The sequence below is a fragment of the Ictalurus furcatus genome, chromosome 24, assembly GCF_023375685.1.
Source record: "Ictalurus furcatus strain D&B chromosome 24, Billie_1.0, whole genome shotgun sequence".
Classification (NCBI taxonomy): domain Eukaryota; kingdom Metazoa; phylum Chordata; class Actinopteri; order Siluriformes; family Ictaluridae; genus Ictalurus; species Ictalurus furcatus.
The window spans coordinates 13,544,247-13,568,092 of record NC_071278.1 but is presented as its reverse complement, the minus strand read 5'-3'; the positions used below and the strand labels follow the sequence as shown (position 1 = coordinate 13,568,092).

Genomic DNA, 23,846 nt, shown 5'->3' with positions numbered 1-23,846 from the left:
TCAGCATCCAGTGCCTATTGTCCATTGAATGTTCTTACTTTATTAAGTATCTGGTATCTGTCATCTGGTTGGGATGAAACATACAACTGGGTGTCATCAGCATAACACTGGTGCATTTGCCTGCATGCATGTGTCTTCATAAGCGCTGGCTGGTTATATTGACAATGAACAGACATTGTGGTTGGGATATGGATACAGCGTGACCGGCTGTCCGGTTGTCAAGTAACTGGTCTCACGTTACACACCTTCCAGTGTCTCTTATTTAGGATGCATGATGTCACATACACTGTCGTTCACACACACACTCTTGCTCACTCTCCTCTCTGCATCACAGCTCGCCAGACTGTTCTGTTCCTCAAGGACACAGCTTGGAGGCTGCTTTAACTGGTATTTTGATGTGTCATTTGCCAGCTTGTACGTCTTAGATGCCTTGAGTTTGTGCTGTATTGCTTTAGTCAGACCGCTTAAGGACTCCAGAGTATTCTAGTTAATATAGGCTGCAGTGTTGAAAGTTTTCATATTTTAGAAAGGTTCAATATTTGTCAGATTTCACATTTCTCTAGATTGTGAGTACAGAGTGGTTATAAGGATGAGGTGCGTCACAGTTGTGCTGTGTTGCACTGTTCTGCTAATGCAGCTGATTATGACCAGTTCACAAACTGCAGGTAAGAGTCAACACATTCAAACCTCATAAGTGTATATCGCTTATGTCTGCTCATTATCGTCACGTAAAAACAGATTATATGTTCTTTTTGGCATATAATCCACCGCAGTACTGACCCACTGGCTATATCCTTTTACTATCATTATTCCCTTAGTCTTAGTGTCAGTGTCTCTTAGGTTTCGTCAGGTCACACTCCTTAATGAACTTTAAAGAAAGACACTTGTATATGTTATATATGTTAAAGTATGTATATATGTGTATATGAGGATGTTAACTGCCTTAAATAGTAACAATTTCAGATAGATAATGCAAGAAAATGGTTTTAAATACTTTGTGAATATTGTGAAGTAAGAGATCTTAGGTACACACAAACAAGAAGCACAACTTCTACATATCCTGGTATCTTGAACTTTTATCTGAGTGTCTCAAATGGTTGGACTCGGAGTTGATCTGCTATACATGTATGACTGTAAATTTGATGAAGAAATATTTATCCATGTCTATAAGTGGAGGCCTGTTGGGATCTGAGCCAACCAGTTTAATGGAAATTTGTAACTGAAGACTGAAACTAGTAGTTATGTCACAAGGTAAGGTTAAAGGCCTAGATTCTTATCTGTTCCTTTACTTGACAGAGGATTCAGCCATTAGTGACTGTTCTCAGCTGGATTCATGTGATCGATGCACAAGTGGAGACCCTGCCCTCAATCTGACACGCTGTATTTGGAGAAGCTGTGACAATGGTGAGTGAATATATAAACACAGTAAACAAACATAGAAATGGTATTATATTATTGCAGCTCTGTCTTCCTCTCTGTGCTGCTCAAAGAGTCCCACGGTGACATGTGATTCCTTGGGGAGTGCACTTGGGAACAGCACAGTGAATAATTTAAGTGCGCACACACAGTGTCATGGCAGCCGTCACACGTAGACATCATCCCCAGTAAATAATTCAGCTCTATTATCTGTTCTAAGGAAAATGGACTGTGAGGAAAATGCTTTGTAAAACTGACAAAAGCACTCACAACAAATAAATTTGACCTGCTATTAAAGGTGGAGTCAGCAATTTTGGAACACGTTTTGAATAAAATATCCACGCTGAGACAAAACTCTAGTCTTTGTATATAATGAATGTACATAATAAATATATTTATACAGTGGGCACACAAGGTGGAATGTGTTATTTTACTCATTCTCATACGTACAGTAGCCTGCCCCATTTTAGGATTATGTAGGAACTATTTAGCAAACTGCATGTTTTTAATACTGCTGTGTTGTATTGTTTTGCACTTTTTAAATATTACAATACATTTTGGTTATGATGTTGAAATTTAAAAACAGTGTAGCGAGGACTTCTGTAGTTGGCTGGTTTTGAATTGTCACTGGGCAGACTTTTGTCAAGCAGACTCGCCTATATTTGCTTTTATTTAGAGTTTTATCTAACCAAAGTTGAAGACTATACCTTTAACCTTTGAACTCCATGACTTCATGGCATATACAGACCTTCCTAAGTTTTGTAACTACATATCTTTCCTATTAGTTTCACGGTAGTTATTAAATAATTCAGAGTAGTGAAGAATATGTTTTAAGATGAATGATTGAATAATATGCTAGGACTTTAAGGGGTTTAAAGCTGAAGTTGTTTCTCTTTTCTTGTTTAGATAATAACACAAGATGCATATCCGACACAGAAGACTCTGGAGACTGCGCCGTGTACAATGACACAAACTCCTGCCCATGTGAGTATCATACTAATATAGATTCCTACACTCATGTCACACATTGCATACACATATGCACACTCAACTTTGTGTGTGTGTGTGTGTGTGTGTGTGTGTGTGTGTGTGTGTGTGTGTGAGTGTGAGCAGTTCGTGAGAGTTTTGATGACGGTGGGCCAGGTAAGCATTTTTTATTTTCACTTATCTCTAACGGTATTCGTTGATCCTTATGAAGGGAACTGTCTACAATGGTGCTTGACAGTTTGTGAAGCCTTTAACATTTTCTATATTTCTGAATAAATATGACCCAAAACATCATCAGATTTTCACACAAGTCCTAAAAGTTGACAAACAGATCCCAATTAAACAAATGAGACAAAAATATTATACTTGGTCCTTTACTTATTGAGAAAAATGATCCAATATTATATATCTGTGAGTGGCAAAAGTATGTGAACCTCTAGGATTAGCAGTTAATTTGAAGATGTTGAAGAGGTCAGGTGTTTTCGATCAATGGAATGATAATCAGGTGTAAGTGAGCACCGTATTTTATTTAAAGAACAGGGATCTATCAGAGCCTGATCTTCACAACACATGTCTGTGGAAGTGTATCCTGGCATGAACAAAGGAGATTTCTGAGGTCTTTTCTGAAAAATAGTTGTTGATGCTCATCAGGCTGGAAAAGGTTACAAAACTATCTCTAAAGAGTTTGGACTCCACCAATTCACAGTCAGACAGATTGTGTACAAATGGAGGATTCAAGACCAGTGTTATCCTCCCCAGGAGTGATCGACCAACAAAGATCACTCCAAGAGCAAGATGTGTAATAGTCTGTGAGGTCATAAAGGAGCCTAGGGTAACATTTAAGCAACTAAAGGCCTCTTTCTCATTGGCTAATGTTAATGTTCATGAGCCCACCATCAGGAGAACACTGAACAACAATGATGTGCATTGCAAGGTTGCAAGGAGAAAGTCACTGCTCTCCAAAAAGAACATTGCTGCCCATCTGCAGGTTGCTAAAGATCACATGGATGAGCCAGAAGGCTACTGGAAAATTATTTTGTGGATGGATGAGACCAAAATATAATTTTTGGTTTAAATGAGATGTGTTATGTTTGGAGAAAGGAAAACACTGCATTCCTGCATAAGAACCTTATCCCATCTGTGAAACATGGTGGTGGTAGTATCATGGTTTGGGCCTGTTTTGCTGTATCTGGACCAGAACAACCTGCCATCACTGATGGAACAATGAATTCTGAATTATACCAGCAAATTCTACAGGAAAATATCAGGGAATTTGTCCGTGAACTGAATCTCAAGAGAAAGTGGGTTTTGCAGCAAGACAATGACCCTAAGCACACAAGTCATTCTACCAAAGAATGGTTAAAGAAGATTAAAGTTAATGTTTTGGAATGGCCAAGTCAAAATCCTGACCTTAATCCAGTAGAAATGGTGTGGAAGGACCTGAAGCAAGAAGTTTATGTGAGGAAACCCAGCAACATCCCAGAGTTGAAGCTGTTCTGTACTGAGGAACGGGATAAAATTCCACCAAGTCGATGTGCAGGACTGTTCAACAGTTACCGGAAACATTTAGTTGCAGTTATTGCTGCACAACGGAGTCACACCAGATACTGAAAGCAAAGGTTCACATACTTTTGCCACTCACAGATATGTAATATTGGGACATTTTCTGCAAGAAATAAATGAACAAGTATAATATTTTTGTCTTCTTTAATATTTTTGTCTTCTTTTCTTTCACCCATTTAATTGGGTTCTCTTTATGTGCTTTTTATGACTTGTGTGAAAATCTGATGATATTTTAGGTTCTATTTATGCAGAAATATAGAAAATTCTTTCAAGCACCACTATATATGATTGCCAACATAACAATGTCTACTGTGTAAACACAAGCCACTTGTAACTGAAATATATCTCTCTTGCTCAGATGACTCTTCTTCAGGCTCGGCACCAGAGCTGACCCAGGCATCATTTGACCTGTCCAGCTTCATAGGTGGGATCATACTTGTGTTGTCACTCCAAGCAGGGGCCTTCTTTGCTCTGCGCTTCCTCAAGGCAAAAGACAGCACCTATGAGACCATGTGAGTGCCACAAATCATCTTCTTGTTCATATTTGCATTTGCATTTTTGTCATGTATATGTCTGTGATGTAATTCTCTACCTGATCTCTCATGCATATTATTAAAGCTGTTTTTAAAAGCAAAAATATATATAAAATATATATATTAGTATAAATGTATAAATACATTTTAAAATACTAACTCTTGATGAAGGTATACTCTAAAAACAGAACATGCATCTATGAAATACGTAATCTAATTTAAATTTGATTAAAAATGTAATTTTAAATGAGCATATGCACAAGTTTTTATGCATTTGTCAACATTTTAGTGACCAACCCCAGTGAGGAGGACAAACAGCAAGGAATAGAAAAAACAAATATGGAAGAATGGAACAGCAAGAAATGAACAGAACAGATGAGGCAGCTGGGAATCTGGGGCAAAAGTTGAGAGAGCAACTCAACTTTTTAAGGCCCTCACCTATTTGTTGGGGAGGGTTTGTTTTGTTTTGTTTTGTTTTGTTTTTGTATTTCCATATATTGGCAGATGTACTTGTTTGGAAACCCGTATTAATCAGATCACCATTTTATGTCTTCTGTCCTAGATGGTTCTCCAGTCTGTTTGAACTGATTTGTCAAATGTTATCTTTTTTTGAGTGATTTTTTTTTTCTTTCAGCTCTGTTGTTGGTTTTAAGGTCGATAATTATCAGTAAATTAAATCAGTAAATCATCAATATTATATTATATATAGTAAATAAATTAATACATAATAAATTAAGTATAGTTGTGTTTGACATTTAATAGAAATGTGGTTTAGTTGCCTATAAAAGTATAAATCTTTCATTTACTGGTACACTCTTTATATTATTATTATTATTTAAAGTTACTCAGAGATATTTACATTCATTTTCTTTTTTTTTTTCATTTTCATATTTTCATTTATTTATCCAGCAATACATTATTGCTTGGTAAATAAATGAAGTAGTTTACCTTAGGATGCAAGTACCCAATGTAACCTGTAGGGGGCAATATAGCAACACGCATGAGTTCACCATTCCTGACTGTCACTACCCGATCCGTGTCTCCTGCCCTATTGGCACGTTTTGTTATGTTTTACGAGGCCGGATCATGTGTCATTTCACGACATTTTGTGACATTTAATTATAGTAACACTATTAGGAATAGCATCAAATATTCTACATCAAATGCTCTTTGAGTAACTGTAATGTTTTATTGCTTTGAAACTCAATAAAACAAATAAAACATATATATGGCCTTTTGCAACTGAGAAACTAAAAACAGCACTTACACCATTTTGGGAATCTGTTGTGGGTGAAAAATGAAGGAAACAAAACACAAGGGAAAACGAGGGGTACAGAGAAATGTTTTATTAAGAATAAGTAGGACTAGTGGGCGTGTAGTCTGTTGGAGAAGCATAGCAGAAAGGGGAGAAAGGCTGATAGTATGGGGTGCACCCCGGAGAAGAAGTAGGACTCAACGGGGTATCAGAATAATCAGGACTAGCAGGAGTATAGGGCGGAGAGAAGTTGGATTCAGGATCAGAGCGAGCCATGTCTTCATCGTCCTCAGGGTATTCAGAGGAATGTTCAGAGGGTACATAGGAGGGGAAATCTGTCTGAGTCGAAACATCAACGCCAATCGTAGCTGGACTGAGCCTGTATCTTAAAGGGGATGGAAAAGTTGAGGTCTCGGTTGGGGTATGTAGAACATCGATCAAGAGAGTCAAGTCTGCGAATAAGTGAGACAGCTGGTAGGGGGTGTTCAGGTCTAAACCCTCCAAGCCTTCTAAGGACGAGAGCAGAAAGCCGAGTCCACTGTTACTAGCTACACATGGACAAAACATAGAGAAGATAAAAAGGGAGGGAGATGGAACTGGTTAATCATCTCAGGTCCCCCAAAAGATATGTATACACGACTAAAAATATAGACAACATATGGCAGGTGATAATTACGTGACCCAGTGTAAGGCGAGTCGCATGGGCTATTTCAGTTACACACACATTGATGAGCAAAAGTCAAAAGGACAGAAAAGGTCCTAAAGCATAACCAGTGTCCAATGAGAGTAAACTAACTGATGATTGTAAAGAACTCTGAACTATAGTTTGAAGTTTGAGTTGATTAAGAACTCACCCATGGTAGGTGTATATCAGAGAGATATGTTGTCTAGGTCTTCTCCCAGTCAAAGTCAGGCGTGAATGATGAAGAAAAGAAGAAATTGGTTTTTAAAAACCTAAATGGACGCTAGGGCAATTCTAAGGGTATTGAGAAATGTTTAAAGGAAGAACATAATGGTTGTCAAAATAATGTCCAGTGTAAACTTAATGGTTGTTGAAACTGATGAAAATGAGAACATAATGGGCATTGGGGTATAAATATGGTCATACCTATTGGTATTAAAAATAGACATGGAGGGTGGAGGCTCATAGCAAGACACTGTATAAAAAGGGGAGCCCCGCTCTAGGGTTTTCAGATCACTTTTGGGACATATCAAACGGTGTGGATCTCGTGTGGTGGAACAATAAACTTTGACCTTTGCTTTTTCTCACTCTCTGGTTCTGTGTGGTACTTTACTCTTCAAAAAAAAGACTAGTTGATGTAAGTAAGTCTAATTTTCAGTAAAATTATAACTGTAACTGTGTAGTGGATGGAAAATTGATCCACATTTTGGCACCCCAGATGGGACTGGGTTAAGACCCAGGGGTCTGAGATCCTGCTTGTGGGACTTACTCCCCAGGGGCAGCAGATAGGCCGCCTAGGGAAAAGGGCACAGCAGGCACCTGTTTCTTCAAAGTCCTGCATTAGTTACTCTGTTGTCTCGAGGAGAAGCCCCAGGGCAGGAAGGAAGACTAAGTTGGTCTCCAAAAGGACCCAGTATTGTGATTGGAATATTGGCAATACCTTTGGAACTGAAAAGTGAGTGAGAAAAGGTGAAAGAATGGAAAAGGGGTTGTATTAGCAAGAAAACAGTAAATGTTGGGGTCAAATGGATAAAAGTTACTAAATTGTGTGCTTGTGTGAAATGTGAGTGAAAGTCCTGCGATACTGCTGAACAAGAAGATTCAGGTCTGCATAGAAGGCAAATGAATATATGTATATAATTGTATAAATCTGCACTGTGAGTTCATAGAGAAAGCCTGGGCCGAGGGAAAAGAGGAAGGGGAAACAGGAGAAATCCGCAGAGGGCGGAGACCAAAATAGGATCAAAATAGGACACGCCAACGAGATGGGCAGGGAACTGGAGTAAAGGTGGGGAGAGCATGTGGTTGTAATAAATGGCTGCAGAATAGAGGTCATATAGGGTGTAGATGTAAAGAAACAAAAATCGTGCGAAGAGATAAGTGGGCTGAGGGCGTGGGAAACACCTGACTACTGAAATAAACACACAGCACACAGGAGAACCAGTAATGGACGGTGGGAAGACAGCATTAGAGATCATAGTGGTGAAACACAAGGCGGATGAAAAGGATATCAGACGTTATTGTAAAAAGTGGAGTGAAAAAACCTGTGGGGTGTGGAAATGGACAGAAGGAGGGACATTTGAAGAACAATGGTGTCAAAAGATGAGGGATAGATTGACTATTTGGAGCGGACAAAAGCAGGGTCAAAAGGCAAAGGAAAAGTTGATAAGAAAGAATAGTGGGGTGGTTTGAAGGAGAAGGGAAGGACAGAAGGGAGCGAGAGAGAGTGCTTAGAAAACAGGCAAAGGTGGCAGAAAGGGAAAAGGAGGAAAAAAGTGAGGAGGAATTGACAAAGAAAATACAAGAAACACTCCGAAGAGAAAAAGCTATGATAGAAAAAGAAAGCGAAAGTGAGGTAGAGGGGATAGCGCCACCATGTGAGAAACAAAGGGAGCTGAAGCAAACGCCGCCATACAACCCCCAGTTCCGACCACCGATAAAGCCAAGGAGGCGTGTCCCAGCGGCAGGAATATATATGATGAAGGAAACAGAAGACGAAGACGATGAAGCTTGGAAGGAGGCTGAAATGGAAATCCAGGGGACATTTAAAGGCCTCCAGAGGAAAACCCACAGGGGACAAGAGGAACAACAAGAAAAGGAGAGAGAAAGGGGGAATGCTATACACATACTGATGTTGTTTACACATGCATGGAGGATTTAATCAAGCCATCAAACTTTAATGCATTCGAGGAACAGATCAGGCACAGTGGTTAGTACCCTCTCTGTGTCCTTCTACCTAAACCGCACTGCACAAGACATTGTGTGTCAAAGGCTGTCCTCAAATGTGACTTAAATTTGCAGTTTAATGTTGAAGTTTAAATTTAATGTTGGCTCCTTTTTCATTTTATTTGGGATTTTGGGCAATTTCCTTTGTCACCAATCAACCATATACATTTGTAGACAAAACAGAAAATAAAATGTGCACTGCTCTGCTCTAAGTCCTAGGCATTAATACCATTTGAGAACAATGAACTTGTTGTCCTCGGCCACTTAAGTAGGCTGCTGGGCTTAAACACCTGGCTGGCCTCTACATGTGCTGCCCAAGGGGTGCATTTCAAGGACATCTTTAACCTTTTCTGGGAGCGAAGACGGACGGATTTCATCTGAACATTGCTGGGACTTGAATGCTCCCTTCCAACCTACTCTACAGAATCTCCCATCCACCGTTAACAGCCTTCAGCAACAACAGCAACGATGCTACCCACAACCCTGGGAAGTGGACAGCACAGCCACAGTCACCCCTCAGATCAGTCGTCACCAGTCTGAGAAATATGACTGAAGAAATGGATGAAATGCATGGTCTTCTAACTAAGCTCAGTCAGCATCAGTCAGCATCACACCCCAGGATCTACTCCTTCTCCCACTACATTTTCAGCAGTCCCTACCAGTAAGTGTGTCTGACATGTAGGTAACCATGCTACTTTTCAGAATATTCTGGTCATTTACAATACTTGGTGGCATGGCCGTAGGAAACAGAAGAGGTCCTCAGACACATGTAATTTAATCAAGGTGAACCGTACAAGTAATTATTTTACAGAACTATCACATCTCCCTGTTCTTAAATCTGCAGTACTAAATGTATGGTCATTAACAAATAAGTCTTTTGTAATTAGTTGAAAAACATACGCTGGATTTTCTTTTCCTGACAGAAACATGGCTCGACAATAATTACAATTTTGTACTTAATGAAACATCAACCCCCCCGTACCACTGTACTTTATGTTGCAGACAGATTTATTTTGGGGAATTTACAACGTTTGATTACCTTGCAATGCATCTCAATGGTGATAACCCTGTTATTTTATTAGTTATCTATCACCCTCCTAGACTTAACATTGGTTTTCTTGATGATTTTGAGGAACTGCTTTCTAGGATATTAACTGACTATGAATATGTGTTAATTACTGGTGATTTCAACATCCATATGGATGTAATCTCTGATCCATCGATTGTCAACTTCACATGGTTACTAAACTCTTTTACCATTATGCAGCATGTATCTACCCCCACACACCAACATAGCCATACTATCTGACGCACAGATAGCTGATGTGGCCATTTCTGACCACTTTTTTTTATTTTGTCTTCTTTGAAATTTCAGCATGTACTAACACTGTGAGTGATAAGAGGACTGTTACAAAGCACTATCTCACTGCTGATAAAGCTGTGACCTTCCTGGAGCTCATATCTTCTCTCCCCCTCTTTCACTCCCTTCCTTAGACACGCTAGTGGAGAACATTGTAAATTCAAGCTGACCAAATGTATTAACTCTGTTGCCCCTTTAAAAACAAAAACTGTCTCTGGAGAAATAGTACCTCCATTTTAAAACTAAAAAGTGATGGCAAAAGAGTAGAAGGGCAAAGGAAGCACACAAAGCATATGGATCATCAGGCTATCTAAAAAAACAATTGAAAATGCTTAACAGTGCAATGATGTCTGCCAGAAAATCTTACATTTCAAGTTTAATTCACAGCCAGAAAGTCAACCCCAGATTCCTCTTCTCCACCATAGATAGGCTGCTTTACCCCTCGCCTCAAATATCATCAGAACTTTTCACATTCACAACTGAAAAGTGCATTGATGTATTTTTGCCCCTACCTAGTTCAGGTATTTCATGTGCTCCAGCTCAAGCACACCTGGTGCAACTAATGAAGCCCTTGATTAATTGCATCAGGTGTGTTGAGACAACACCTGTTTTGCATATTTGTGTTGCTGTGAGTGATTCTATTCAGGGGGTTGAATAATTTTGAGACTGGAGAAATCATTATAAGTTGCATTTTCAGTTGAATTTGGGGAAACCACTTGAAGCATTCATTGTGTATATATATATATATATATATATATATATATATATATATATATATATATATATTACACACCTTCTAAACATGGTTTTTTAGAAGGTAAACTGATTTTAAAAGATGGAGTTTTAAAAGGATCAAACATTTTTAAATGTTTAAAATGTTTAAACATTAACAAGTTTTTGGAATGTGCCCTGCGATGGACTGGCACCCTGTCCAGGGTGTACCCCGCCTTGTGCCCGATGCTCCCTGGGATAGGCTCCAGGTTCCCCCGTGACCCTGAAAAGGAGTAAGCGGTTGAAGATGGATGGATGGATGAAGTTTTTGGAATGGCTTGCCGGCAAGGATACTTTCACTCTACACAGAACTACCACTCTGAAATACAAAAATGAGCTTTTTGTCTATGGCGATTGACACCCCCATGTCCCCTGACTGGCAGTTCTGTAGGTCGTGGAACCGTGTGTGTGTGTGTGTGTGTGTGTGTGTGTGTGTGTGATACTGGCAGTTGACTCTCTGAGTGAGATAGGACCATGTGTTTCCTGGGTGGTTTGCTGACCAGAATGCTTATGCTATATTTATGTTAATGAGTTTAGAGTGATCATGGCGCTCCATGTTTAAATAATGGTTTAATTACAGTTAAATGATGAACATATGGAAATACATGCCTTGCAAAAGTCATGACAATGAACTCTGTAGTCTTATCTGATATTCTGGTGGAACAGATCATGACTCCCTGTGTGGTCGCATTCTGTGTTTTGTTGTTCATAGGTGAAGGTGGGTATGCCCAGATTAGATGGAATCCCTGGTGCCAAGGTTTGTGGCACGTGATCTCCAATCATGGGAACTCTTTCATATCTCAGATTATTTATTTATTTATTTATTTATTTGTGCAAGGCAGATTTAATGGATTTATTTTGTGACATCAATCACAGGCAGAGCCTATTTTTAACATGAATCCACCAGAAGAGTGTTGATATTCATTTGAAAAATAATCATCATTACAAATTCAGGAAATTACAAGAATATTGAATATCACTAGCCACTGTTCCAAACTGTTTCATCTACATGGTTTTCATATGGTTCGTGTCCATCATTGCAAATATTTAAATTTAATTCTAAATATTCCTGTCTGTCATGCCTTTGTGCACAACATCATACCCTCTGTACAGTACCTGCATGTGAGTGTTTATTTTAAATTGAGGCACAATGCCTAGGGAATGCTTAGGTCATCACTATCTGTGGAAGGAATAGACGTAACATGAGCTTCATTTATTAATTGAATGTGCACTTAATCATAGATATAATTTAAACATTTGATGTGTTTTTATTTTCCTTACTCCTGCACTCTCTGACCTTTGAATATTTATCATGTTTGACTTTCTTTTCAACTTGGATGACTGTGGAGAGCATGGTGAAAGGGTAAATCCATGTTCCTACACCCATATGTTATGCTAGATGACAAACTCACCTAGGTTGAAGGTATTTCATAAAAAGAAAAATAATAAAATAAAACAAACTAAATATGAAAATGAATCAAGACAAATCCAAATAAACAATGAAGTTCCAATGAACAGTAAAGTGTAGGAAATTATGTAAGAATTTGGGTAAAAGTGAATAGAAATTTAGAATAAGAAACATTATCCATTCATGCGCTATCGCACATCTGCGACAGTAAATTTTAGGAAAACATGTCAAATCGCCTTGGACAAAGACACAAACTGAGGAAAAAGCAGCCAAGGAACTCTCACACACATAGTTACAAAAACTAATGAGCCTTTATTGGCTTTGCAGAGTATGGTTTCACGCTTTTGGGGGGAAAAGTGTCCATTTATTAACTAAATAAGGACACTGTGTAGATTGAGAACACTTAGACGCAGTAGGGAAACCATTTCCCTCGGAAATGGGCCGGTTAGTAGAGTCTGGGAAGAAGCGTTAGCTCTCTTTTTAGAACGTGTCTGGGCAGAGGCATTGGCCCTCTTCTTAGGTTTAGAAGAAGCGTGTCCCAACAGTCATGTCAACAGCATCTCTCTTTTAAACTAAGACGAGGTCAGCGAGAGTTCAGAGCTCTTCTTGGAAGGGCCAGGTTTGACGTCCAGCTTGACATCTGGCCATGCAAAAACACATAGACAGGGTGAAACTGTCAGAAAACATAAGTCATGAAATATGAAGAACAGAGAATATGAAAAACCATCTGCACAGAGATATTGGAATTAGGAAAGACTGAGCCTAGGGTAGAGTTGTTGGCAATATGGACTAGAATACAGGTATTAAATATTAAATTGTCCTATGGACATCCTGTACTTTTGGCAAAAACATGGTATGATAACATTCATTAAATTTAACATAAAAACAGGGTGTAACTGTATAGTATAAAAGAGTGAAGTAGATGGCTGACTGTTAGAAGACTTTGTGTTGTCCTATGACTGCATAAAACCCTTCTCTTCAATCGAGAATAGAGGTAAAAGATTTCACTCTAAACAATCTGCCTCTGACTTATTCCACAACAGTACACAAATCTACAGTAGGTATAGGCAAAGTAGGCATGACGTTAAGCAAAGTGGCACAGGACGGTCACAGCTACTTACGCAGCACTTTTGGTGTATGCCCCCCTCAAGTGAAACCAACAGGGCAAAGTTAATGTGTTTCTTGTTTTAATGGAGGGAAAGGAGTTTTTCTTTCTCGCTTTGTTGCTGTGCCAGAGTGACCTTGAGCGTGCCTGAGCCTTGGTGTGTGAGTCTGTGTGAGCATGTGTGAGGAAAGAAAACAGGCCTGCATATTTTATGTACCTAAATCTTTTCAGATGTCAAGGCTGGTCTCTCTGTTTGAACAGTGAACTGGGGAGAATTATGTTGACCCTTGTCATTTTTTTAACATTGTTTTAAAAATTAAGTTTAATGATCATCACTTAGAAACTCATGAGCTGTAATTGAAATGAAGTTTGCCTGATTGCAAAGAGCATTCTCTTATAGTGGGAGTAGAGCTGACCTTAACAAATGCATCAATAACACACAAAGAACAGTATGTGATTTTGGTTCTGGCCTAGTTTCAGAAAGAATGTGTAATTCTTGTACAATTAATTAACAACTAGCATAGCCAGTCCACCTCTTGGCATGTTTTTGGGAGGCAGGATGACCCTTAAGGCTAGGCAGCCCATATGACGTGAAGAACGTGCACAGAAACTCCTCAGAGACAGTAGTAGTTCAGGATTGAACCGGGGACCCTGGAGCTGTGAAGCGGCAGTGTGCAGTGGCATGTGTCAATGTATTACCCACACACATTTCTGTGTCAGACAGATCATGAATACACACACAGTATGTCATAATGTGATGTGAACCTTGTTCTTTTAACTGTGATTAAAGCTGCAGTACTGAACTTTTTCCTTTCTATTGTTGTAGAAAATCACTCCAATCCAAGTCAAACCTTACAGAAACAAGGGGTTCTAGATGTCAAAAAATCAAGCTTTATTTAAGTCAAAATAAAGCTGAGACTTCTGCAGATAGTCTGAATGTATACAATCATTGTATACAACTCCTGAAATAATGATCTCATTCAACTGGGTTTTACCCCATTTCGGTTTTAGTCACACCTCTAGTGTTCGCCACAATTCCCACATTCTGGTCATGTGTTGTTTATAATTGTGGCGCAGACTCAGTCAACTTATTTTCTTAAAATGTTTATTCTTTCAACATCATCACATGTTCAATTGTTGATTGAGCTCCCCATCACCCTGGTTCTACATCTTTGGCTGTACTGTCAGCATTAACACTCCCCAGTCATCCTTGGACCAAGTTACCCCTAGGCCAAGCCAATCCTATGTATTTTACGCAAACACAAACTTTTTCTTATTTATTGCACTTCTGTTGATACAACTTCTTAATCATGTGCTTAAATGCTGATACACTTGTGATCTACTTATTTTGTCAGATTTAGCCTTTCCATACTGTCAGCACTTGTCAGCTGACATTTTCATGACTAAAACACACCCAAGGTTGGCTTTAGGTTTCTGACAGACACAAAACTTTTCTTATCGATTAATTCACCTTTTGATTGAATCTGTTGGATTATACAATAGTCATACTATAACAAGTTTTTAATCAAATAATACTTTATACTATCACCATCTCTGTTTGAAACATACAATTGCAAGTTATTTGCAGTTATTTTTTTTTTACGTGGTTTGTGCTTCACCACTGCTCCTCTGCATGGATGAGTCTGATGGTTTGAGGTATAGTCTGGGTTGTAGGCCTATATTAGCTCCAATACTTGACAATGGAAGTGGCATCTGATATGGTTTTCTTGGAGTAGTGCTCTCTCTCATAGCTAGCAGAAAAGAAGTGCAATTTACCACATTGACCTTGGCAAAAAAACCCAAAAAACATAGGAAACCCAGAACCTAGCTGAATCAAGTGAACAAGTGTGCTAATGTTAGCTAGCTACCTATTAAGCCACTGAAATGTCTAACCTGTTCAGCAGAAAAAAGCCATCTCTGTGGCAGTCTTCAATCCCTTCAGATCTCGGAGTTGTCGCCACCTCTCAAAAGCCATGCTGATATTTATTCTCATTTTAGCACGGGCTCCGTCGCTTTCCCTTTTTGACTTTAGACTCTTTGACAGCAGCTGATTCCTTAGATGTTAACGATGATTGCCATTTAGAACTATACAGACTAAAAGCATATACATATATATGTGTATATATATATATATATATATATATATATATATATATATATATATATATATATATATATAAATATATAAAATCATAATGACTAAGAGATAACAGAGGAAGTCTCAACTCAGTAACTGATGTTCACGGGTACACAAGTGTCAGAAGCTAACCAAAAAGGGGGTGTATTCAGAATTGTTAAACCGTTTGTGCTGACCTAATAAGTGATGTCAAAAGTAGGCTTATGTGTGTTCACAACTGCCTATCTTATATGTATATATACATATGTATGTTTTAGAGCCTTGCCAAACCTAGGGTGAAAATCACTTGCAGAGGGGACAGCCAGCTTGGTATTTATATTGTTAAGTACAAGCAACAAATAGATCTAGTTATTGTTAAATAGCGAATTAATCTCTGTTTGACTTTTAATCATTTCTTTTAGTGCAACAACCTTTTATTCTTTAATTAAACAAATAGTTGAGAGAGGAGATTCAAGAAAAGACAAATCGTTGTTTACAGAGTGATTTTATAGAGTTAGAAAAATGGACACGGTTTATTATTTTCTTCATTTCAAACCCTTGTTGTTTTAATACCTTGTGCTTCTCTATCACACATATATAAGCAGAAGCATATCAGCATCTCTTTTAACATTCTATACTTATTCAGTTATCTTGTACGCTATAGCCTGGCTTAGATCATGTTCATATTCATGTGGTTTGCATGCTGGTTGCTTTATTAATGGCAATATCCTTGCTATACATTTTAGTACTTAATACTCTACTTATTTTTATGGCTTTTCTTATCTGTTTCTGAACATCCCTATGACATTTCCAGAGTTGATTAGCCATTGCAGTTAGAGCAATCTGTTGGGAACTCAGATATTGCAGAATCGTGTGGTAGTCATCTGTGATCAGCATCCCCCGATGATCCCTCATTCTTCTGGCCTTTTCCTCTGCTCTTTCTTTTCTTGCTCTTTTCGTCTTTTCAGGATCTTTTTGCAGTATAAGATGTCAGATTGAACTCTGAGGGAGGCTTTCGTAATATTCGGGAAGAAGTCACCAAGAGTTAAAGTTTTGGTTCTGGGTGTAATATGTTCGATTGGTGAGATAGGAGGTACAACGCAACGGAATAAGTTATGGGTTGAGAACTCCATATCAGGGGCAGGGCCATCTACAACAATTCACAACCCTGGAATAAGGTAAGAACTTATTGTATGCTATTCTATGCTATATAAAAAATTTTAAAGTGAAAAAAGTCAAAGTAAATGAAGTCACAGAAAGTACAAGTATTTTCTAATTAAGTAAATTATATAAGTATGTACTGAGTTAGAAATGTCCTGTATCTTCCAGTACGGAAGTGTTTAAATCAGCATTTAACCATCGCATGCTCATGTATGAAATGCTTGACTCAATAATTGCATTAACTAACTCATATGTATCAATGAATAAGATTATGTCACAGTAACGTTCACAAAAGTGAATTAGTTCGAAATGTCTGTGCTTGTGCTTATGCTTGAGCCCTAATGACTTGGCCTAAAAATGACCTGAGGTGGAAAAAGTTAATGTTATTTAAAAAATTAACTGACTGAATTTGCACCACAATTATGAACAGCATATGGCCATAAGGACTTGTGGTATAATGACAGGATGTAAACCCTGCATAGTTGAGCTCACTGTTTCAAGACAGTATAAAAGCAGGTCATAGTTGTATTGACTCAGACTATCTGCAGAGGTCTCAGATTTATTTGACTTCAATAAAGCTCGATATTTTTACATCTAGAACCCAAAAATCTCCTTCCTCCAGGTACTCCGGTTTCCTCCCCAGACCAAAGACATGCATGGTAGGCTGACTGGCGTGTCTAAAGTGTCCATAGTGTGTGAATGGGTGTGTGAATGTGTATGTGATTGTACCCTGCGATGGACTGGCACCCCGTCCAGGGTGTACCCCGCCTTGTGCCAGATGCTCTCTGGGATAAATTCCAGGTTCCGGTGATGTGTCAGATTGTCCTCTGAGGGAGGCTTTAGTAATATTCGGGAAGAAGTCACCAAGAGTTACAGATTTGGTTCTGGGTGTAATTTGTTCAAATGGTCAGATAGGAGATGCAACGCAAAGAGAGGCATATCAGAGGCAGGGCTGTCTACAACAATGTGCATGTGATTGTGCTCTGCGATGGATTGGCACCCCGATTGTACCCCGCCTTGATTGGAGATATTTTCTACCACAAAAGGAATCATTTCACACATCGATCCTTCATACTGTTGGTAAAACATCTTTAATGACGCTATCTCGCCTCAGACCTTCGCATGCTTGTGCTTAAGTTTCGGGCACTGCTTAAATGATCACTCAGGACCCTCCCCGCACACTTTCCTCCGGTTTCAGATCGTGTTTAAGGTCCAGGGCGACCACGTGACCTGCGCCTTCATAAGCGCGAGTCTGCGAGGCAGAGCTGTTTCCTGTCTGAGTACAAAACGACTTCTTGATTAAGTTTATCGTCTTTTGAGAGCGTGTTTGTTTTCTTTTTTTTCTCAGCAAAATTAATGAAAACGTTGTTTTTTTTTTAATTCGGTCGGTGAAAAGGTGAGTACCGTGAGCATGTAAACTATAGTTTAACTTACATAGATTTCAATCCTACAGCTGTTTGCACATTCAGTAGCTGTATCTTAGAGTGTTTTTTTTTAAAAAAGAGTTTACATTGCGCATTGTTTGAGAAATTAGTGCCTTCTTTCCCATGCAAAACATTTTTAGGGATTTCATTCCTAGGAAAATCCTGTAACTTGTGTTTTCGTAGTGCTGGGCGAGTTTCACGATTAATTCGAGAATGTAAATGTAATGTACATGCATAAATTAAAATATATATATACATCCATAAATACTATTCAAAATTTTAACCGGGTTCGGAGGCGGAAACACACCCACATACTTCTTATCCTGATTAACGCCTCCTACAGCCCCTGCTTTTACTTTATTTTTCTTATGCTGTGGGCAGCCATGTTGGATTGACGTCACTCAATGTACTCGGAAGAAACTCTGGTTTGAGAATTTGGCAAGTTTCATGTCACGAAAGACACGGTCCCTATTTACTCTGGCAAGAACTGTCAAGAAAGAGGGTAACAGTTCCATGTTTATCCAAATGTTGTTGTTTTTTATTTATTTATATTCTTTATTTAAATATTATTTATTTAAAATCACCATTGTTTGCACTATTGGCTGTTGATGGAGCTGTTACTGTTTTTGCACATGTGCATTTTCCAAAGTCCATTCTAATAAATAAAAAAAAAAACCTTTGGAAATATTATGCAATTTATTTATAATTGCACTATGTAAGAACACAAAAGAAATTGCAATCATAATCAAGAATTGTTCATTAAGTTGAAAAAAGAGACCCCCCCCACACACACACACACAAATTGTAAAAATTGCGCAGCCCTAGTTTATGGTGTATTCACCATGGTCTCTTGCACACTCATGTTTGTACTGCTGGGTGGGTCAAAACATGGTTTGTGTTTAAGTAGCCCACTCTATGGACCACTTTCACTTAAACCTACAGAAAAGGTTAATTAGATGTGAATTATGTGAGGTGAAAAGAAAATGGAGAAAAAAATTATTTTATATAATATAAAATCTCTGTTGTACCCAGGTCATCATGGACACAAAGCACATCACACAGAGAAACTACTTTGTTTATTTTATTCAAAGCAAAGTATCTATGTGACACTTGGCCAGAAATCCCTCACCTTTTCCAGCTTGAAAAATGAAGTCTGTTGGCATTTTCTGCCCAAGCCCAAATCGGACTGATTAATGACCTAAGCAGAATGTTGTAACTTTTTTTTTTTTTTTTTAAACGTCTGTATGTATATCTATTGTTTGAGGATCTTTATTGTTTAATTTGAAATGGAGAACATGTTATCACACAGAAGTCTGAATTGGTTTCTTTGAGCTGGCATGTGCATGCTTATGACTTATAACTAGCTGAGTGGGATTGGATACTGACATGGAGCTCAGGTCACTAAATGTGCTCTTTTGCACAGTGCTATCCATGACAGAATTAAATATGCAACTGAGCAAGGATTTACTTTTGAAGGACAACAGAAATATCTATTGAAATGTTCAGAATTCTACTGCGAGTGGGATTTTAAAATCCAGTCCTGCACAAACTTTTACTAGATGGAAATATTTTCTGCCTTATTTTGCCTACTTCTCACAAGAACCAAGGTTATTGAAAAGATTAACCAAATGGTGTTTTGAAAGGAATAAATCTTAAAACACACGAAGTATGTTTCTTCTCAAATGTCCTTTGAAAAAAGAAAAAGAACTTGTTATATAATATTAAAATTCATTTTATCACAGGTTAGTGTTTTATACATTCAGAATATGACCTTGTTGTGTCTGAGACAAATATAAACTTAATACAAAATTAATATTTATTTAATTGATCATTTCTCTGTTTACTCAGATGATACTGTTTTGTGAATATATTAGAGTCACAAGTAGAGTACTTATAATTGGTCCCAAAGTACAAGTCATCAAGTACAAGCATGCAGTAATGGAGTTCAATATGATGCAGTATGTGTGCTATAAACATGTATATTTTGCAGCATGCCTAAATCCAACACTGGGCAAACCCAGGGAAACCTGGCCCATCTGAGCATTGTTGTTGGAATAATTTTTTTTTCTCCAAGATCATTTCCACTTGGGCCAGGTTCCTTTGTGCCCAGTGTTAGAAACCTCTGCTGCATGTATATTTATAGTGTGTACTTTGTGTGCTAGAAACCTCTGCAGAATGTGTTTGGGTTTTTTCCCCCCCTACTGTTAATTGACTAAAGCAAACAATGTGCTTTCTCCTTTTTAGCCTGTGAACAGAAATGCAAATTGGGAAATAAGTTCTTGCGCATATCAGAGTAAAACTGCAAAATCTCACTGGATTCTGATATGACCAAGATGATACGCTTCCAGCTCATGTGCCAGGTCAGTTGATCCTTCTGTTAGAAACCACACACTGGGCAAACAAAGGGAAACCTGGCCCACATGAGCGACGTTGGTGGAATAACTTCATTGCAAGACCATTGCACTTGGGTTTTTAATAATCCTTCCCGCTATGCTTTGATTAAGCCTTGCATAAGAAAATAACGATAGTGTCAATGCCACAGCCATCCGTGGCTGGAAGTCAATTGAGCAAAACTGGCCATGCTCATGGGGTGTGAAAGGTGGCATACTCCGTCTCCCTAGTCAGTCACATCAATACTAGTCAGTCATGGCCGTCTATAAGCTCACATATGCAGAAAAGGGTAGATGCTGGTTTCCTCCAAGTGTATTGTGCTGCCCTGTGCCCAGCTTGAGCAGCAGTTGGAAGAAAAGATGCAGATGATGGCTTCATGTGTCTAAGAGGAAGCATGCGTTTGGGGGAAAACTGGGGGGTTTTAGAGATTTTCAGAAAAAAAACTTGATACAAAGTTATAGATTACAAAAGGTAATCTGTTTTGTTTAAACTGATGACTGAATGCTAGAGATTATATACCTGAAGCGATATTATTCCAGATATTAACTCATTGGAAAGACAGTAACGTTTGACAAAGTTTAGGTAAAAACATGAGACTGTTTCAACCAATATTTCAATTCCTCATTTAAATGGATTCCCTGTTCATCAGACATGCATTCTGTAACAGGATGATATTTTAACCTTCTGTTGTGAAACAAATCTCATAACAATTAAAATTTTGTGGAAATGAAAATACTTAGAATCTAAACAAAGCTTCCAAGTTGGATGACAGTAAATCTATTGACCAGCTGAAACATATTACTTAGTGAGCACTGAAGAGATGAGAACCCTGTCCCACTACTAGAAATGTGCTGTGATGGTGCATTGTGCAACAGGAAGCTCACAGCACATCTCAGTTCTTGCAAGGATGCGTTTTGTGTCTTCCTGTTCTTCAGAATTTGTTCTTTCAAGGTAGCCTGGCAAGACCGGTCTTCGTGAGAACGCAAGCCACTTATTTAGCAGCAATAAGAATCAGGTTGATTTGCACGTCACTTAGACAATGGTCCATATACTGTTTTTCCCTTTCTTTTTTTCTCTTGTGTCTTCTAATTTTCTTTTAGATTTTTCAGAAATGTGTCCATTACTTTTTTTTAATCTAATATCCATTCTTTGTTTTGTACAGAACTGCAATGTGCAGTATGAGAAAATTAAGGACTTTAAGGCTCATGTCCGGAATTACAGACATAAGCAGGTATGCTAGTGATGCATGGGAACATTTCAAATGCCCTATATGCAGAGAGGAACACCACATAGCTCCACTGTTAGTTTACTAAACCACTGTTTAAAATCAGCAGCCATTCACATGCATAGCTGCTCAATATTGGCACAGCATATCAAACACTTGACATTAAAGACTAAACCCAAAAATGAATTGGAATATGATGACCATTGCTATAAATAAAATTTGTTTCTTTGTTTCTGTCCACAGGAAGTGGCGAGACTTTTTCAGACAGGTAATTTGTACTCCTTTCGTGTTACATATGTGGGTGTGAAGTTGTGTATGAATGCGTGTACCCTAAGTATGGGGTACATGTGTAGGATAGGATTCTTTGATTCTTGGCATTGGATAACATGAGTCAGTCCCAAGCACTCACTAAGCGCTTTATTAAGAACACCTGTACACCTACTCATTCATGCAGTTATCTAATCTGCTAGCTGTGTGGCAGCAGTGCATATCATCATGCTGATACGGGCCAGCAGCTTTGGGTAATGTTCACATCCACCATCAGAATGGGGTTTCATTTTCTGTAACTGCTGATCTCCTGGGATTTTCACAACAACAGTCTCTAGAATTTACTCAGAATGGTGCAATAAAGAAAAACATCCAGTGAGCAGCAGTTCCGTGGATGGAAACGCCTTGTGGATGGGAGAGGTCAATGGAGAATGGTCAGACTGGTTCGAGCTTACTGTACAATTGTGGTGAGCAGAAAAGCATCTCGGAATGCACAACTCGTCGAACCTTGAAGCGAATGGGCTATAACAGCAGAAAACCATGTCTGGTTCTACTTCTCTGATCCAAGAACAGAAAGCTGAGGCTGCAGTGGGCACAGGCTCACCAAAAGCCACAACCTATTTGAATATTGTTGCTGATCATTTGCATCCCTGCATGGACACAATTTGCCCATCTTCTAATCTTCTAATACTTACAACATAATACACCATGTCACAAAGCAAATTTCTCAAACTGGTTTCATGAACATGTTCTTCAGTGGCCTTCCCAGTCACTGGATCCGAATCCACGAGAACACCTTTGGGATGTGGTAGAACGGGAGATTTACAGCATGTAAGTGCCCCTGAAAAATCTGCAGGAATTGTGTGATGCAATCAAGTCAACATGGAGCAGATAGTCGGAGGAATGTTTCCAAAATGTTGAATCCATATCACAATGAATTATGGCTAGAGATGCACCGATACTAAATTTCTCAGCCGATACCGATAACCAATTATTCAGAGTGATATCGGCCGATAACCGATAGTTCTGCCTTTTATACCTTTTTTTTTTTTTTTTTTTTTTAAATTAATAATAATTAATTCCGCAGTTCTGAAGGAAATGCAAATAAAAACTTTATTCTCTCCATTTCAACAAGTTGTTTCACAGTAACTGGTTTCATAAACAGAAAACACATTACTCTAACATTAACACGAGCTAAATTCTGAAGAATAATGTAAGATTTCTTGACTTCTTGAATGTTATTTATTCATATTAACATTTACTGAATTCTAAAAAACCTCCTGTTAGTCTCCCATTCACTCACCACAAACAAAAGCATTTCTACTTCATCATTGAACATCAAACTGGTAATATATAATATAAACCTTCTTTTTAATTATATTAACATTAACTGCATATGAAACATACTACTCTACAAATATATTTTTCTGTGCATGCTGTATACTTTTTGTCAACTCATCTTCATTTAAATCTTTCGATGGTGTACTAGCCCTTTAATTCAGCGGGAGTGGGGGCGGGTCAGACTAGATGCTGCTTCACTGTATATAATGTAATAAAAGTAATCTATGACAAAAATTATCTTGAAACAGTGGTAGTAGTGCAAATGAATAATTATCCACCTATAGGTGACAGAAGAGATGGGTACAGATTTAGCTAATTAAATTTAATGAATGTAGCTAGCGTTAAGTATATTAATAACGAAATGGGGTCTGCTAGAAAATCTTACTTTTCAATTTTAATTGACTGCCACAATGACAATCCCAGATTCCTCTTCTCCACCATAGATAGGCTGCTTAACCCCTCACCTCAAATATCAGAACTTTTCACAACTGAAAAGTACACTGAGTTTTAAGCTTTCTTCAGGGATAAAATTACTATCATAAGGCAAAACATAGCCAGAATTTGTCCTGCTGGTATGTCCATACAGCTCAGTAATTCTCAACAAGAATAATCGAG

General features: G+C 38.3%; 2 protein-coding genes across 10 annotated transcripts in view; both read left to right on the top strand.

Moving 5' to 3' along the window:
• On the top strand, positions 1-6,958 carry cd164l2 (CD164 sialomucin-like 2). 2 transcript variants are annotated; one of them, XM_053613410.1, is made up of 7 exons: positions 1-387; positions 564-665; positions 1,297-1,404; positions 2,323-2,400; positions 2,530-2,559; positions 4,325-4,478; positions 4,789-6,958. In XM_053613410.1, the coding sequence occupies exons 2-7, from the start codon at positions 590-592 to the stop codon at positions 4,802-4,804; spliced, it is 462 nt and encodes a 153-aa protein (XP_053469385.1). In that variant the 5' UTR covers positions 1-387; positions 564-589; the 3' UTR covers positions 4,805-6,958. The 2 variants fall into 2 exon arrangements, with proteins under 2 accessions (XP_053469385.1, XP_053469386.1); XM_053613411.1 differs by lacking the exon at positions 2,530-2,559 and having other exon boundaries at positions 1-665.
• Positions 6,959-17,829: 10,871 nt separating this feature from the next.
• Positions 17,830-23,846, top strand: part of si:ch211-199g17.2 (uncharacterized) — a 66,795-nt gene continuing 60,778 nt past the window's right edge. For 7 of the 8 annotated variants that reach the window (XM_053612431.1, XM_053612435.1, XM_053612432.1 and 4 more), the window contains exons 1-4: positions 17,830-17,979; positions 20,252-20,367; positions 21,561-21,629; positions 21,867-21,891. In XM_053612431.1, coding sequence (XP_053468406.1) covers positions 20,332-20,367; positions 21,561-21,629; positions 21,867-21,891 — 130 coding nt within the window. In that variant the 5' untranslated portion in view covers positions 17,830-17,979; positions 20,252-20,331. Of the gene's footprint in view, positions 17,980-20,251; positions 20,368-21,560; positions 21,630-21,866; positions 21,892-23,846 lie in introns of those variants that run through there. The other variant, XM_053612437.1, reaches the window with a different exon arrangement.

Bases quoted from the DNA above. Each gene is read 5' to 3' on its own strand.
- cd164l2 (XM_053613410.1), top strand. From the start codon at position 590: ATGAGGTGCGTCACAGTTGTGCTGTGTTGCACTGTTCTGCTAATGCAG. The intron at 2,401-2,529 runs GTGAGTATCATA...GAGTGTGAGCAG, and splicing joins TGACACAAACTCCTGCCCAT to TTCGTGAGAGTTTTGATGAC. The intron at 2,560-4,324 runs GTAAGCATTTTT...TCTCTTGCTCAG, and splicing joins TTTTGATGACGGTGGGCCAG to ATGACTCTTCTTCAGGCTCG.